Here is a 12596-nt window from a genome sequence, read left to right as displayed (position 1 = left end):
AGGGTGAGGAGCTCAGACATCCGGAGGGAGCTCGGACATCTGGAGCCGCTGCTGCTCCTTCGCGTCGAAAGGGGCCAGCTGAGGTGGCTCGGGCATCTGATCAGGATGCCTCCTGGACGCCTCCCTTTAGAGGTTTTCCAGGCACGTCCAACTGGTAAGAGGCCCCGGGGTAGACCCAGAACACGCTGGAGAGATTATATATCTCGTCTGGCCTGGGAACGCCTCGGGGTTCCCCAGGATGGGAACGCCTCGGGGTTCCCCAGGAGGAGCTGGAAAGTGTTGCTGGGGAGAAGGACGTCTGGAGGACCCTCCTTAGCTTGCTGCCCCCGCGACCCGGCCCCGGATAAGAGGAGGAAGATGGATGGATGGATGGATGGATGAATCAGTGAATGAAGAACTGAATGAACTGATGAATCAACTAAATTAAACAATTTCAGAAATCTCTTATTTTATATTCATTCTCTTAAAGTTCAGATTTATTTCAGGTTTATTAAATCATCTGTGTCTGTTTTGGTGAAAAGTGAAGGATTCAGTTTTATGTTAATGAGCTGACTCCTCCAGCAGAGGGCGCTGTTAGCTTAGCTTTAGCATTCGGCTGAAACCAGCTGGAAGAGGGAAAAAAATCAGTTTGATTACTGTTGAAAAACTTTACTTTGGATCTTTACAATTTATCATATTTAAATAAACACATGACTCAATCAGTCAAAACAATCAGCTGATTAATTAATAATAATAATAATAATAATAATAATAATAATAATAATAATAATAATAAAACAACAACATTATTTGCAGGTTTAAAAGGATATTCATCAGGTTTGATGTTTTCATAACTTTGTGTTTCTCCTCCGTCCAGGTGAGTTTCCCTCCTGCAGGTCCAACATGGCGTCTGATGCGTCTCCTACAGAACCCGAGGAGGTGAAGGTGAGGAGGAGGAGGAGGGAGGGGAGGAGGAAGGAGGCTCCGGAGGTGGACATCGAGGAGTTAACGTCTGCTGGTCACGGAGCTCTGCAGGCGGGACGGACTGAAGACGCTCTGAGCTGCTTTACCAACGCTCTGAAGGCTGCAGAACAGGTGAGGCTGGGGTCAAAGGTCACCAGCAGGTCAGACTAAGAGTAATAACAACCAAAGTAAACGAAATAGTAACAACCAAAGTAATCAGAGTAGTACAAACAGTAATAACAGATTAAGAGTAATAACAGTAGTAAGAACTGTAGTAATAAGAGTAATAACAACAGTAGTAAGAACTGTAGTAATAAGAGTAATAACAACAGTAGTAAGAACTGTAGTAATAAGAGTAATAACAACAGTAGGACAAACTATGGTAATTGTAGTTAATTACCCATCATGCTCAGCTGCAGGACTCTGCTGGCTCTGTTGTTAATAATAACTGTGACATTAGGGGTAATAACAACATTAGTAACGAATGACCTGTAATCTGTTGTGACTGGAGTCAATTACCCATCATGCTCTGCTCCCTCTCAGCTGCAGGACTCTCGGGTCCTGCAGGCCTGTTCCTTTAACCTCGGTGCTGCCTACGTGGAGTCGGGTCAACCTAACAAAGGTCTGGACTTCCTGCGTCGGGCTCAGCCTGGCCCGAAGGCCAACCGCCTCCCGGACCTCCAGTTCAACCTGGCCCTGGCCCACAATGCACTGGGGCAGAGCCAAGAGGCCGCCGCCTACTTCCTGCAGGCCGCTCAGCTTTACAGCTCTCAGGGAGACGGAGGCAGTGAGGGAGACGCCTGCATGGAGATGAGCCGCTGCTACGGCACAGAACAGGTCAGAACCTGGACCAGAACCAGAACCAGAACCTGGACCACAGACTGAACCTGAACCAGTGGTAAAGTGTCAGCAGCAAAAGTATGTTACTGTGTGTGTGTGTGTGTGTGTGTGTGTGTGTGTGTGTGTGTGTGTGTGTGTGTGTGTGTGTGTGTGTGTGTGTGTGTGTGTGTGTGTGTCGTAGGACTGGTCTCTGGCGGTTCAGGGTTTCCTGCGGGCTGCAGAGAGTTACAGAGTGGCAGCCATGTTGGATTCTGCAGCCGCTGCGCTCAAAGAGGCAGGAAGTCACATGATCCAATCAGATCAGTTCAGCCACGATGACATCATCAACGTGCTGACAGAGTGTTTGAGTCTGACAGACAACATCACCGACCCGAGGATTCTGGGTAACCCCCTTCATTAACCCTTAAACACACACCTGATCTGTTCGGATGATTATCAATATATATTTATGATTTGATTGATTGATTAACTGTCTGCTGTTGTCCAGGTGAGCTGTACCTGTCAGTGGGCGTGACTTACTGCCGGCTCAGGTGTTTCCAGGAGGCGGTGCCGTGTTTCCAGAAGGCTCTGGGCCCCGCCGCTCAGCAGCCCCACCTGCTGGCCAAAGTGCTGCACAACCTGGGAGCCGCCCTGAACTCTGTGGGCCAGTTCACACCTGCTGTGGGCTACCACAGGATGGCTGCTGGCCTCTACGGTCAGACACCTGTCAATCAATCAGACCCACCACCTGTCAATCAATCAGACCCACCACCTGTCAATCAATCAGACCCACCACCTGTCAATCAATCAGACCTACCACCTGTCAGTCAATCAATCAACCCACCACCTGTCAATCAGGGCCTGTATTGAACAGGAAGTCAGTCCTAACCGGCTGAATACCTGAACTCTGCTTAAAAAAACATCCCACAATGCACTGCACATATTCAATATGAAATAAACTGATAATATTCTGTACAAGTGGTCATATGTGTGTGTGTGTGTGTGTGTGTGTGTGTGTGTGTGTGTGTGTGTGTGTGTGTGTGTGTGTGTGTGTGTGTGTAGGCTCTCTAGGTTGCCGTGGCGACCAGGCTCGGTGTTTCAGTAACTTGGCTTTTGCCTGCAGTCAGCTGGGTGATGAAGAGGAGGCAGCAGAGAGCTTCCTTCACGCTCTGCAGGGATTCAGAGACACAGGTAACATAAGCAACTTCTGAACTACCGTTTATTAATGTTTATTAATGTTTATTAATTTGATTAATGTTTAACTCTGTTTTAACTCTGTTTATTAATGTTTAACTCTGTTTTAACTCTGTTTATTAATGTTTAACTCTGTTTAACTCTGTTTATTAATGTTTATTAATGTTTAACTCCGTTTATTCATGTTTAACTCTGTTTATTAATGATTAATAATGTTTATTAATGTTTAACTCTGTTTATTAATGTTAATTAAGGTTTATTCATGTAAATTCATGTCCATTATATGTTTATAAGAAAACATCTAGAACCACACAGACAGACAGAATCTGCAGGTCAATCTCCAGCAGAGTAGAAGAAGATTCATCTCAACGTTAAAAGCAGGAATACTAAAATATTAACAGGACAAGAAGACAAACTGTCCCTTTAATGTGTCTACCTGTCTGTTTCTACCACGGTCTTCATTACATGTAGACGCAGACTCGTTAACGATCAAAGGTTTCTGTGTGAAGCCGGTCGTCTCCATCTTGGCAGTAAAGAAAACAGTTTTAACTCTTAAAATTGTGAAATGTGAGGTGAAATGTTGACGGTCAGGTGATGCAGCAGAGCAGACAGCTCACTTTAAGCATTAATATCATTTAAACAAGGAGTCATAAACAGCTGTCATGAACCATGATATCATCTATAGAGACCAGAGGACCACCTGGCTCAGGTTCAGGTGTGTTACCTGTCTGTCTCTACCTGTCTCTCTGCAGAGGACCACCTGGCTCAGGTTCAGGTGTGTTACCTGTCTGTCTCTACCTGTCTCTCTGCAGAGGACCACCTGGCTCAGGTTCAGGTGTGTTACCTGTCTGTCTCTACCTGTCTCTCTGCAGAGGACCACCTGGCTCAGGTTCAGGTGTGTGAGTCGTTGGCAGAGTGCTACCTGAAGCAGAGGAAGCAGCAGAAAGCTGTTCAGCTCTATAAACAAGCTCTGACGGCGCTGTCTCACTGCAAGGTAACGACCACAACACACCTGTGTGTTAATGTGAAGGTCAGAGGTCAAATTGTTGCCTAGAATGTGATTCTATTGAAACATTCTATTCAAGTTCAGCCAATCAGAATGTCCATCAATGCTTACATCCTTTTCACTTTCAGGACAGTGGTGGTGTTCGGGATCGACTGGTGGAGCACCTGACTGCAGCTCTGAAGCAGAGTCTGCAGGTGAGATCACATGACCCACAACACCACCTCACACCAGAGTTTATAAAGGGAAGTTAATAACAGAAGCGAGTCGTACATTTGATGATATCCTCGTTAATCGGAATATTTCTTCACACTCAGAGGCCACACCCCCTCAGCCCACCTGTCGGACAGCTGGTCAGGTAACAGCCAATCAGCTCTCTATGTCACACCTGAGCCAGAGAGATGGAGAGAAACATAATTTCAAATATTCATCAACACTGAGCTCGACTGTTTCTCACGTCTGTCTTCATTAATCTGCTCTGCTCCCTTCACAGGAGGAGCGACATCATACAGAGTCCCGGCAGAGCGTCCAACCAGCAGGCAGATGATCAGAGGGGGGAGGGGCAAGGTGAGTCTCAGGTTCAGGTGTGTTTCCTGTCTACAGGCGTTAGCTGAGGAGAGCTAAATGATGCTATGTGAGTCAGTCTTTGCATGTTTGAAAACTAACAGTCAGTTTGTGAACAGGATCACAGCAGGAGGCCGCAGATAGACAGGAAGCAGCAGAGCATTGTGGGTCAGCAGGGGGCGGAGCCACTGAGAGACCTGAATACATGAGCATGGTACCTGGACTACACAGGTAACACACATAAGGATAGTTATTGAGTATAACGCAACCTGTTTCTGTTCTAACAAATAGCTGTTAGCATGAACATTTGTGTCTCTGTGTTTCCAGTTCAGACCAGTCAGACCAGTCAGACCAGCTGCAGCACAGTGAGTCACCTGGTACACCTGATATACCTGGTGCACCTGGTAGACCTGGTGCACCTGGTAGACTTAATGCACCTGGTTCTTTTTGTGTTCTGCTGAGGACTCAGAACTCCTCAGCAGAGAACAGAACCCATGAAGAAGATGTTTCATTGTACAGACAGGAAGTTGTTGTGATGTCATACCTGTGTGTGTTTTCAGGTGAGCCGTGGTCAGACAAAGAGAACCCTCACACTGACAGGTAACTGTTACCTGCCAATCAAATCACACCAGAAACTGCTCATTTAACTTTAATAAATAAAGATTTAAATAGAAGAGAAGCTGAATCCTGATTATTGATTGTTTTCTTTCAGTGGAACCTCATTGGCTCGGGAGGCAGAAGCCCCGCCCACCAGCCCAGGTGAACCCAGAGAGGCCACGCCCCCTGCAGCCAGGTGGAGATCTCGGTTCTGTGCACTGATGTAGACTCACCTGCCTGACTGTTATTGATCATATATCGATAGCTGATGTTACAACCCGGCTCTCCAGCTGCAACATGAAGGAGACAAGACGATTGTAAATGTAATAAACAAACACATTTATTTAACAGAGTCTATTAAAGTAAACTACACAGCAGCAGAGGAGAGGCAGCGGCCATGTTCAGGTTGTGTGTCTTTAGATCTGGACTCAACCAGACTCAGGTGAGGCTGATCAGCTGATGAGCAGCTTCCTGTAAGACAAGGAGACAACGAACAGAACAGAGCCCCCTAGTGGAGAGGAGGAGAGCATCAGTCCGGACTGAATCAAAGACCAACACATTCCTATTGGTCCAAACCTGCAGCTGAGCGATATGGAGGCGGAGCTTCAGACGTCATGCAGGCAAACACCAGAGGAGAGGGTGGAACCTGGTCCAACACACACACACACACACACACACACACACACACACACACACACACACACACACACACACACAGAACCTGCAGTTCCTTCATGTAACACTGTTAGACTGCAAGAAGACACCACGATGGTTATAGAGATGAAGATAATGACGATGATGAAGATGATGATGAAGATGAAGATAATGAAGATGATGATGAAGATGATATATATAAAATAAGATCTTAACTTGTTTCGTTGAAATAAAACGTTGACGAATGAGGCGACTTGAAAACATTCAGACGATGAAAATATAAAGAAATATGTGAAAAATAAATCTACAGAATAAAATGATGTTTATAAACATTCTAACACAAACAATCAATAACCAGCTGTGATATAAGATGAGAGACTTATTGATCGATTATCAGTTAACCTGATGTTTCAGATCAGTTTCACCTTCAGCAGGAACACGAGGAACTCTGGATCAGAGGCAGAAACACACACACACATACACACACACACACACACACACACACACACACACACACACACACACACACATACACACACACACACACACACACACATACATACACACACATACACACACACACATACACACACACACACATACACACACACATACACACACACACACACACACATATATACACACACACACATACATACACACACACACACACACATACATACATACACACACACACATACATACATACACACACACACACATACATACACACACTGTGGGATCCCGTTCCCCTATGGTTCGGGATCCTGGAATAAATCCCGGAGTCAAGGGTCAGGTGTAGCCGTGCTCGGTATTTTAATGGTTTCATACAAACACAATAACCGAGCCACACTACTGTTAGGGTCTCCGTGAGCCTCTAACTGGCGCGCCGGGTCGGCGGTCCTCTCCCGGTCGCGGTCTCTCCTCCTCTGCTTCTTCTCTCGCGCTCTTCTCTCGTCTCCGTCGTTGTCTCTCGCTGTCGTCTCCGTCGTTCTCTCTCGCTGTCGTTCTCTCTCTCGCTGTCGTTCTCTCTCGCTGTCGTCTTCTTCTTCTCCTCTCTTCCTCCATGGTTGCTGTCTGCCGGCTCCTTATATCGGGGTTTCCGGTTCCTGTCCTCTCCCTCCCCGGCTGTTTCCACTCTCGTTCATTAGGCCGCCCTCGGGGCGGCTCTTTGTCGCCGGCTGGTGGATGGCGGTGGTATGTGCCATCCAACACGAAACCTCGGGCCCGTCCGGGCCGAGGTTTAAGGGGCGGGATGCCACACTCCCCCATCGTTTGCTCAGGCCTCCGGTAGCCGGGGAAGCCCCCCAGGGAAGCGTCCCGTCGTGACAGGGCGTCGGCGTTGGCGTGCTCCCGGCCCGGTCGGTGGTCCACCTTAAACCTGAAGTCCTGTAGGGCCAGGAACCATCGTGTCACTCGGGCGTTCGTATTTTTGGCGCCTGCCATCCATTTTAGTGGCGCGTGGTCGGTGACCAGCGTGAACTCCCGCCCTAGGAGGTAGTATCTCAGTCTGTCGAGGCTCCATTTGATGGCGAGGGCCTCTTTTTCTACCGTCGAGTAGTTCCTCTCATTTGGCAGAAGTCTCCGGCTGATGTACATAATGGGGTGCTCCTCTCCTGCCCGGACCTGGGACAGGACTCCCCCCAGCCCGACCTCCGAGGCGTCCGTGTGCACTAACAGAGGGGAAGCAAAATCAGGGGTTATGAGTAGCGGTTCTGCGCATAAGGCTTCGCGGAGCGTCCCGAAGGCCTGGTCAGCCGCCTCGGACCAGGTGATCCGATCCGGCAGGGCCTTCCGGGTCAGGTCGTTCAGGGGGCTGGTCAGTGTGGCGAACCCGGGTATGAATCGCTGGTAGTATCCCACCAGCCCTAGAAACGACTTCACCTGTTTCTTGGTGCGGGGTTCGGGCCAGTCCCTGATGGCGGCCACCTTACTCTCTTGGGGTCGGATGATTCCCCGTCCCACCTGGTACCCCAGGTACGCCGTCTCCTCCTGTCCGAGCCTGCACTTGGCCGGGTTGGCCGTGAGGCCTGCCTTCCGCAGCTCCCCTAGCACCGCCCTCAGCTGGCGGAGGTGGACATCCCAGCTGTGGCTATAGATTATTATGTCGTCTATATAGGCCGCCGCGTAGTCCTGGTGTGGCCTTAGGATCTGGTCCATCATGCGTTGGAAGGTGGCCGGCGCTCCATGTACTCCAAAGGGGAGGACGGTGTACTGGTAGAGTCCCCCTGGAGTTGAGAACGCCGTTTTCTCCCGGGCCGCCCTGGTCAGCGGTACCTGCCAGTATCCCTTGGTTAGATCCAAGGTCGAAAGATACCGGGCTGGGCCCAGGCGTTCTATCAGTTCGTCTACCCGGGGCATGGGGTAGGCGTCAAACTCGGACACCTCATTCAGCCTCCGGAAGTCATTGCAGAACCGGTACGATCCGTCCGGCTTTGGTACGAGGACCACCGGGCTGGACCAGGCACTGCGCGACTCCTCGATGACCCCGAGCTGTAGCATCCGGCGGACTTCTGCCTGGATGGCCTCTCTCCGGGCCTCCGGGATCCTGTAGGGTGGAACTCTCACCTTCACTCCCGGCGCCGTCCGGATGTCGTGATGGGCGACTGTGGTCCTCCCCGGAAGTTCGGACAACACGTCCCGGTGCTGCATGACGAGGTCCTCCAGGTCTCGTTTTTGGGCTGGGCTGAGGTCCTCGCCCACCGGAACCTCCGGGATCTCCTGTCGGGCCGCCAGCGCCAGGGGGCCAGGGTCCGGGGTTCCCTTCCCCCTCGCCACTGTTTCAATATATTTATATGATATATCTGGGTGGGCTTCCGCCTCCCCGGTTGTCTAACCCGGTAGTTCACCTCTCCCACCCGTTCCACTACCTCATAAGGTCCCTGCCATTTGGCCAGGAATTTGCACTCAGCCGTGGGGACCAGGACCAGGACCAGCTCCCCGGGATGGAGGGTTCGCAGCTGGGCTCCCCGGTTGTAGACCCTCGCTTGGACCTGCTGGGCTTGCCGGAGGTGTTCTCGGACGATGGGCCACACTCGGGCCATGCGGTCCTTCACCTGCTCTACGTGGTCCAGGGTGGTGCGATGGGGTGACGGCTGGCTCTCCCATGCTTCTTTGGCGATGTCCAAGATGCCGCGGGGTCTCCGTCCGTACAGTAGCTCGAACGGCGAGAATCCGGTGGAGGCCTGGGGTACCTCTCGGACTGCGAACAGCACATGGGGTAATAGCTGGTCCCAGTTCTTCCCATCTATCGCCATGGCTTTCTTCAGCATCTGTTTTAATGTCCTGTTGAAGCGTTCCACCAAGCCATCGGTCTGGGGGTGGTATACGGAGGTCCGGAGCTGCTTCACTTGCAGGAAACTGAGTAATTCCTTCATGACTCGGGACATGAAGCATGAGCCTTGATCCGTTAGCACCTCCTTGGCTATCCCCACCCGGCTAAAGAGGAGCATCAGCTCCCGGGCGACCGCCTTCGCGGTGGCTGCGCGCAGGGTAGGGCCTCGGGGTACCGGGTGGCGTAGTCCACCAGGACCAGGATATACCGATGACCCCGGCTGGTCTTGGGGAGGGGCCCCACAATGTCCATAGCTATCCGCTCGAAAGGGGTCTCTATTATGGGCATGGGAATAAGGGGGCTTCTGACTGTGGCCCTAGGTGCTGTCCTCTGACACTCGGGGCACCCCTGACAATGGCTCTCCACGTCCCTTTTTACCCCTGGCCAATAAAACCTCGCAAGGACCCGCTCTCGGGTTTTGTCCATGCCCAAATGGGCTCCTAGGAGGTGGGTGTGGGCCATGAACAGTACCTTGCTTACGTACGCCCGGGGAACCACCAATTGTTCCCTTACTCCCTCCTCTCCTTCCACTACTCTATATAGCAGCCCCCTCCTCGTGCTAAAGTGTGGGTGCAATGGGTGACTCACCGAGTCCCGGGCCTGACCGTCGTGGGCCACCACATGGCTCCAGGCGTGTTTCAGGGCCTCGTCTTGGAGCTGGGCGCTGGCGAACTGTCCCGGTCGGGCCGAGCCTACCTCCTTCTCCGGAAGGAAATCAGAAAACTCGGTGAGGGGGGAGCTCTCCGGGTCTTCCGGGGGGTCGGGTTGCTCGGACGCTGTGAGGGTGTCCGGGGTGCCGGGTTGGGGTCCCGGTGATCCGGGTTGGGAGGGTCCGTCTCCCTCGGACTCCTGGTCCTCTGCTGTTGACTCCCTGAGGGACGACGGGCGCCGCGTGGCCCCGTACGCCTGCCGAGCTCTCCTCGCCCCCCGACGGGGAGGTTCCCTCTTGTTCCGGAGTTCTCGCGTTGGGTCCCACAACCGGTTAAATATTGGGCAGTCCCTCCCAATTAAGAGCGGGACCGGGAGGTGGGGTACAATCCCCGCCCGTGCTGTAAACACCCCTTGTGGGGTACGTACTACCACATGGCATGTCTGGTAGGTCCGTGTGTCCCCATGCACGCAGGCCACGTCCATGGGCTCCCCCTCCCTCCCTCCCGCCAGGTCGGGGCGGAGGAGGGTGACCACGCTGCCGGTGTCCAATATGGCCTGTGTGTCTATGTTCATCACCCGTGCCGGTATGGTCGGGCTCTGGGGCGCCGTCTGGGTCCAGCAGGTGGCCAGCATGCAGGGCCGGTCCCCCTCCAGTCCGCGTAGGCCGACGGCATGGGTACGTCCTGCTTTCCCGGGCAGTAGCGCGCTATATGGCCAGGCTGATCACACTCGTAACAGCGTCGCCGTTCGCGATTCTCCGGGATTATGAGCGGTGGGACTGGTGCAGCTGCGGGAGCCCCGGTCGTGGGTCCCCGTCGGTCTCGGCGGGTCTCAGCGGGTCGTGGGGTGGTGTAGGTCCGGTTGCTCAGCCGCTGGGCCACCTGCCAATTCTCCAGCTGTCTGACCAGGTCATCTATGGTGTTGGGGTGGTGGTGGGCCAGTACCCGGCAGGCATCCGGCGGTAGCTGGCGTAGGGAGTGGTCTATAATCACCCTGTCTATAGGGCTGGGTCCTTCCCCGGAGGTTAGCCATCTCTTCACTAACCGGCCGAGTTGTGCAATCTGGGTCCGCACCGCGCCCCGGGCGTCGAACCGCCAGTCATGGATTCGTTGCGCTCGGGCCGCGAGGTTATGGCCGTAGTACGCCAAGATTGCCTGTTTGAGTGCTGGGTACCGCCTGGCGTCCTCCGCTGATAGGTCTTGGCTCGCCTGCTGGGCCGGACCGGTGAGAAAGGGAGCCACGATGTGGGCCCACTGTTCCACTGGCCAGTTCTCCCTCTGGGCGGTCCGCTCGAATGTCTCGAGGTACGCCTCCACATCATCGTCGGGTCCGAGTTTGGTGAGTCGGCTGGTCGGGGCGGCGGTCGGGGCGTCCCGTACTGCGTGTTGTGCGAGCCGTACCACAGCTTCGCGGAGCAGGGCAAGGCTCTCCGCCGTCTCCCGCTGTGTAGCCGCAGCCGCAGCCGCTGCCGCGGCTCCATCCGGTTGCTGCATTTCCGGTCGGGTATTACCGGGGTCCGTAGTGGTTTCGTCCGTTGCCCGCGTTCTCCACCATATGTGGGATCCCGTTCCCCTATGGTTCGGGATCCTGGAATAAATCCCGGAGTCAAGGGTCAGGTGTAGCCGTGCTCGGTATTTTAATGGTTTCATACAAACACAATAACCGAGCCACACTACTGTTAGGGTCTCCGTGAGCCTCTAACTGGCGCGCCGGGTCGGCGGTCCTCTCCCGGTCGCGGTCTCTCCTCCTCTGCTTCTTCTCTCGCGCTCTTCTCTCGTCTCCGTCGTTGTCTCTCGCTGTCGTCTCCGTCGTTCTCTCTCGCTGTCGTTCTCTCTCTCGCTGTCGTTCTCTCTCGCTGTCGTCTTCTTCTTCTCCTCTCTTCCTCCATGGTTGCTGTCTGCCGGCTCCTTATATCGGGGTTTCCGGTTCCTGTCCTCTCCCTCCCCGGCTGTTTCCACTCTCGTTCATTAGGCCGCCCTCGGGGCGGCTCTTTGTCGCCGGCTGGTGGATGGCGGTGGTATGTGCCATCCAACACGAAACCTCGGGCCCGTCCGGGCCGAGGTTTAAGGGCGGGATGCCACAACACACACACATGCACACACACACACACACACATGCACACACATACACACACACACACATACACACACACACACACACACATATATACACACACACACATACATACACACACACACACTCACACACATACATACACACACACACACATACACACACACACACATACATACATACACATACACACACATACACACACACATACACACACACATACACACACATGCACACACACATACATGCACATACATACACAAACACACACACACACATACATACACACACACACTCACACACATACATACACACACACACACATACATACACACACACACACATACATACATACACATACACACACATACACACACACATACACACACACATACACACACATGCACACACACATACATGCACATACATACACAAACACACACACACACATACACACACACCCTCACATGGAGCTCCTCCTCCCTGGGCTGCAGTCTGAAGGTTTTCTCTTCAGAAGCTGCTGCAGTCGACAGGAATCTGAACTGATCCGGATCAGACCGGGTTCTGATCTTCAGATCGGTTTCTTAAGGGTTCTTAAGGGTTCTTCAGGATTCTCCAGGATTCTCCAGGGTTCTTCAGGGTTCTTCAGGGTTCTCCAGGGTTCTCCAGGGCTCCTGGACAGAGAACATGAGGAGCAGAACAGAGGAGTCGGACCTGAGGAGGAGAAACATTCAGAGCTGCTGATCAGGTAAAGACAGCCTCCTT

At 52.7% G+C, this 12596-nt stretch overlaps 1 protein-coding gene across 1 annotated transcript in view; it reads left to right on the top strand.

Moving 5' to 3' along the window:
- The window catches only part of LOC129109444 (tetratricopeptide repeat protein 24), an 8081-nt gene extending 2040 nt beyond the window's left edge, over positions 1-6041 (top strand). Inside the window, exons 2-14 of the mRNA XM_054621515.1 lie at positions 857-1074; positions 1486-1779; positions 1964-2165; positions 2270-2476; positions 2824-2952; positions 3828-3949; positions 4090-4155; positions 4276-4316; positions 4452-4525; positions 4642-4753; positions 4850-4887; positions 5083-5122; positions 5235-6041. Coding sequence (XP_054477490.1) covers positions 883-1074; positions 1486-1779; positions 1964-2165; positions 2270-2476; positions 2824-2952; positions 3828-3949; positions 4090-4155; positions 4276-4316; positions 4452-4525; positions 4642-4753; positions 4850-4887; positions 5083-5122; positions 5235-5346 — 1629 coding nt within the window. The 5' untranslated portion in view covers positions 857-882 and the 3' untranslated portion in view covers positions 5347-6041. The remainder of the gene's footprint in view (positions 1-856; positions 1075-1485; positions 1780-1963; positions 2166-2269; positions 2477-2823; positions 2953-3827; positions 3950-4089; positions 4156-4275; positions 4317-4451; positions 4526-4641; positions 4754-4849; positions 4888-5082; positions 5123-5234) is intronic.
- Positions 6042-12596: the final 6555 nt, after the last annotated feature.

The sequence above is a fragment of the Anoplopoma fimbria genome, chromosome 20 (assembly GCF_027596085.1).
Source record: "Anoplopoma fimbria isolate UVic2021 breed Golden Eagle Sablefish chromosome 20, Afim_UVic_2022, whole genome shotgun sequence".
Lineage (NCBI taxonomy): Eukaryota > Metazoa > Chordata > Actinopteri > Perciformes > Anoplopomatidae > Anoplopoma > Anoplopoma fimbria.
Note: the sequence above shows the minus strand (reverse complement) of the source record. Positions and strands in the feature narration are given on the sequence as shown.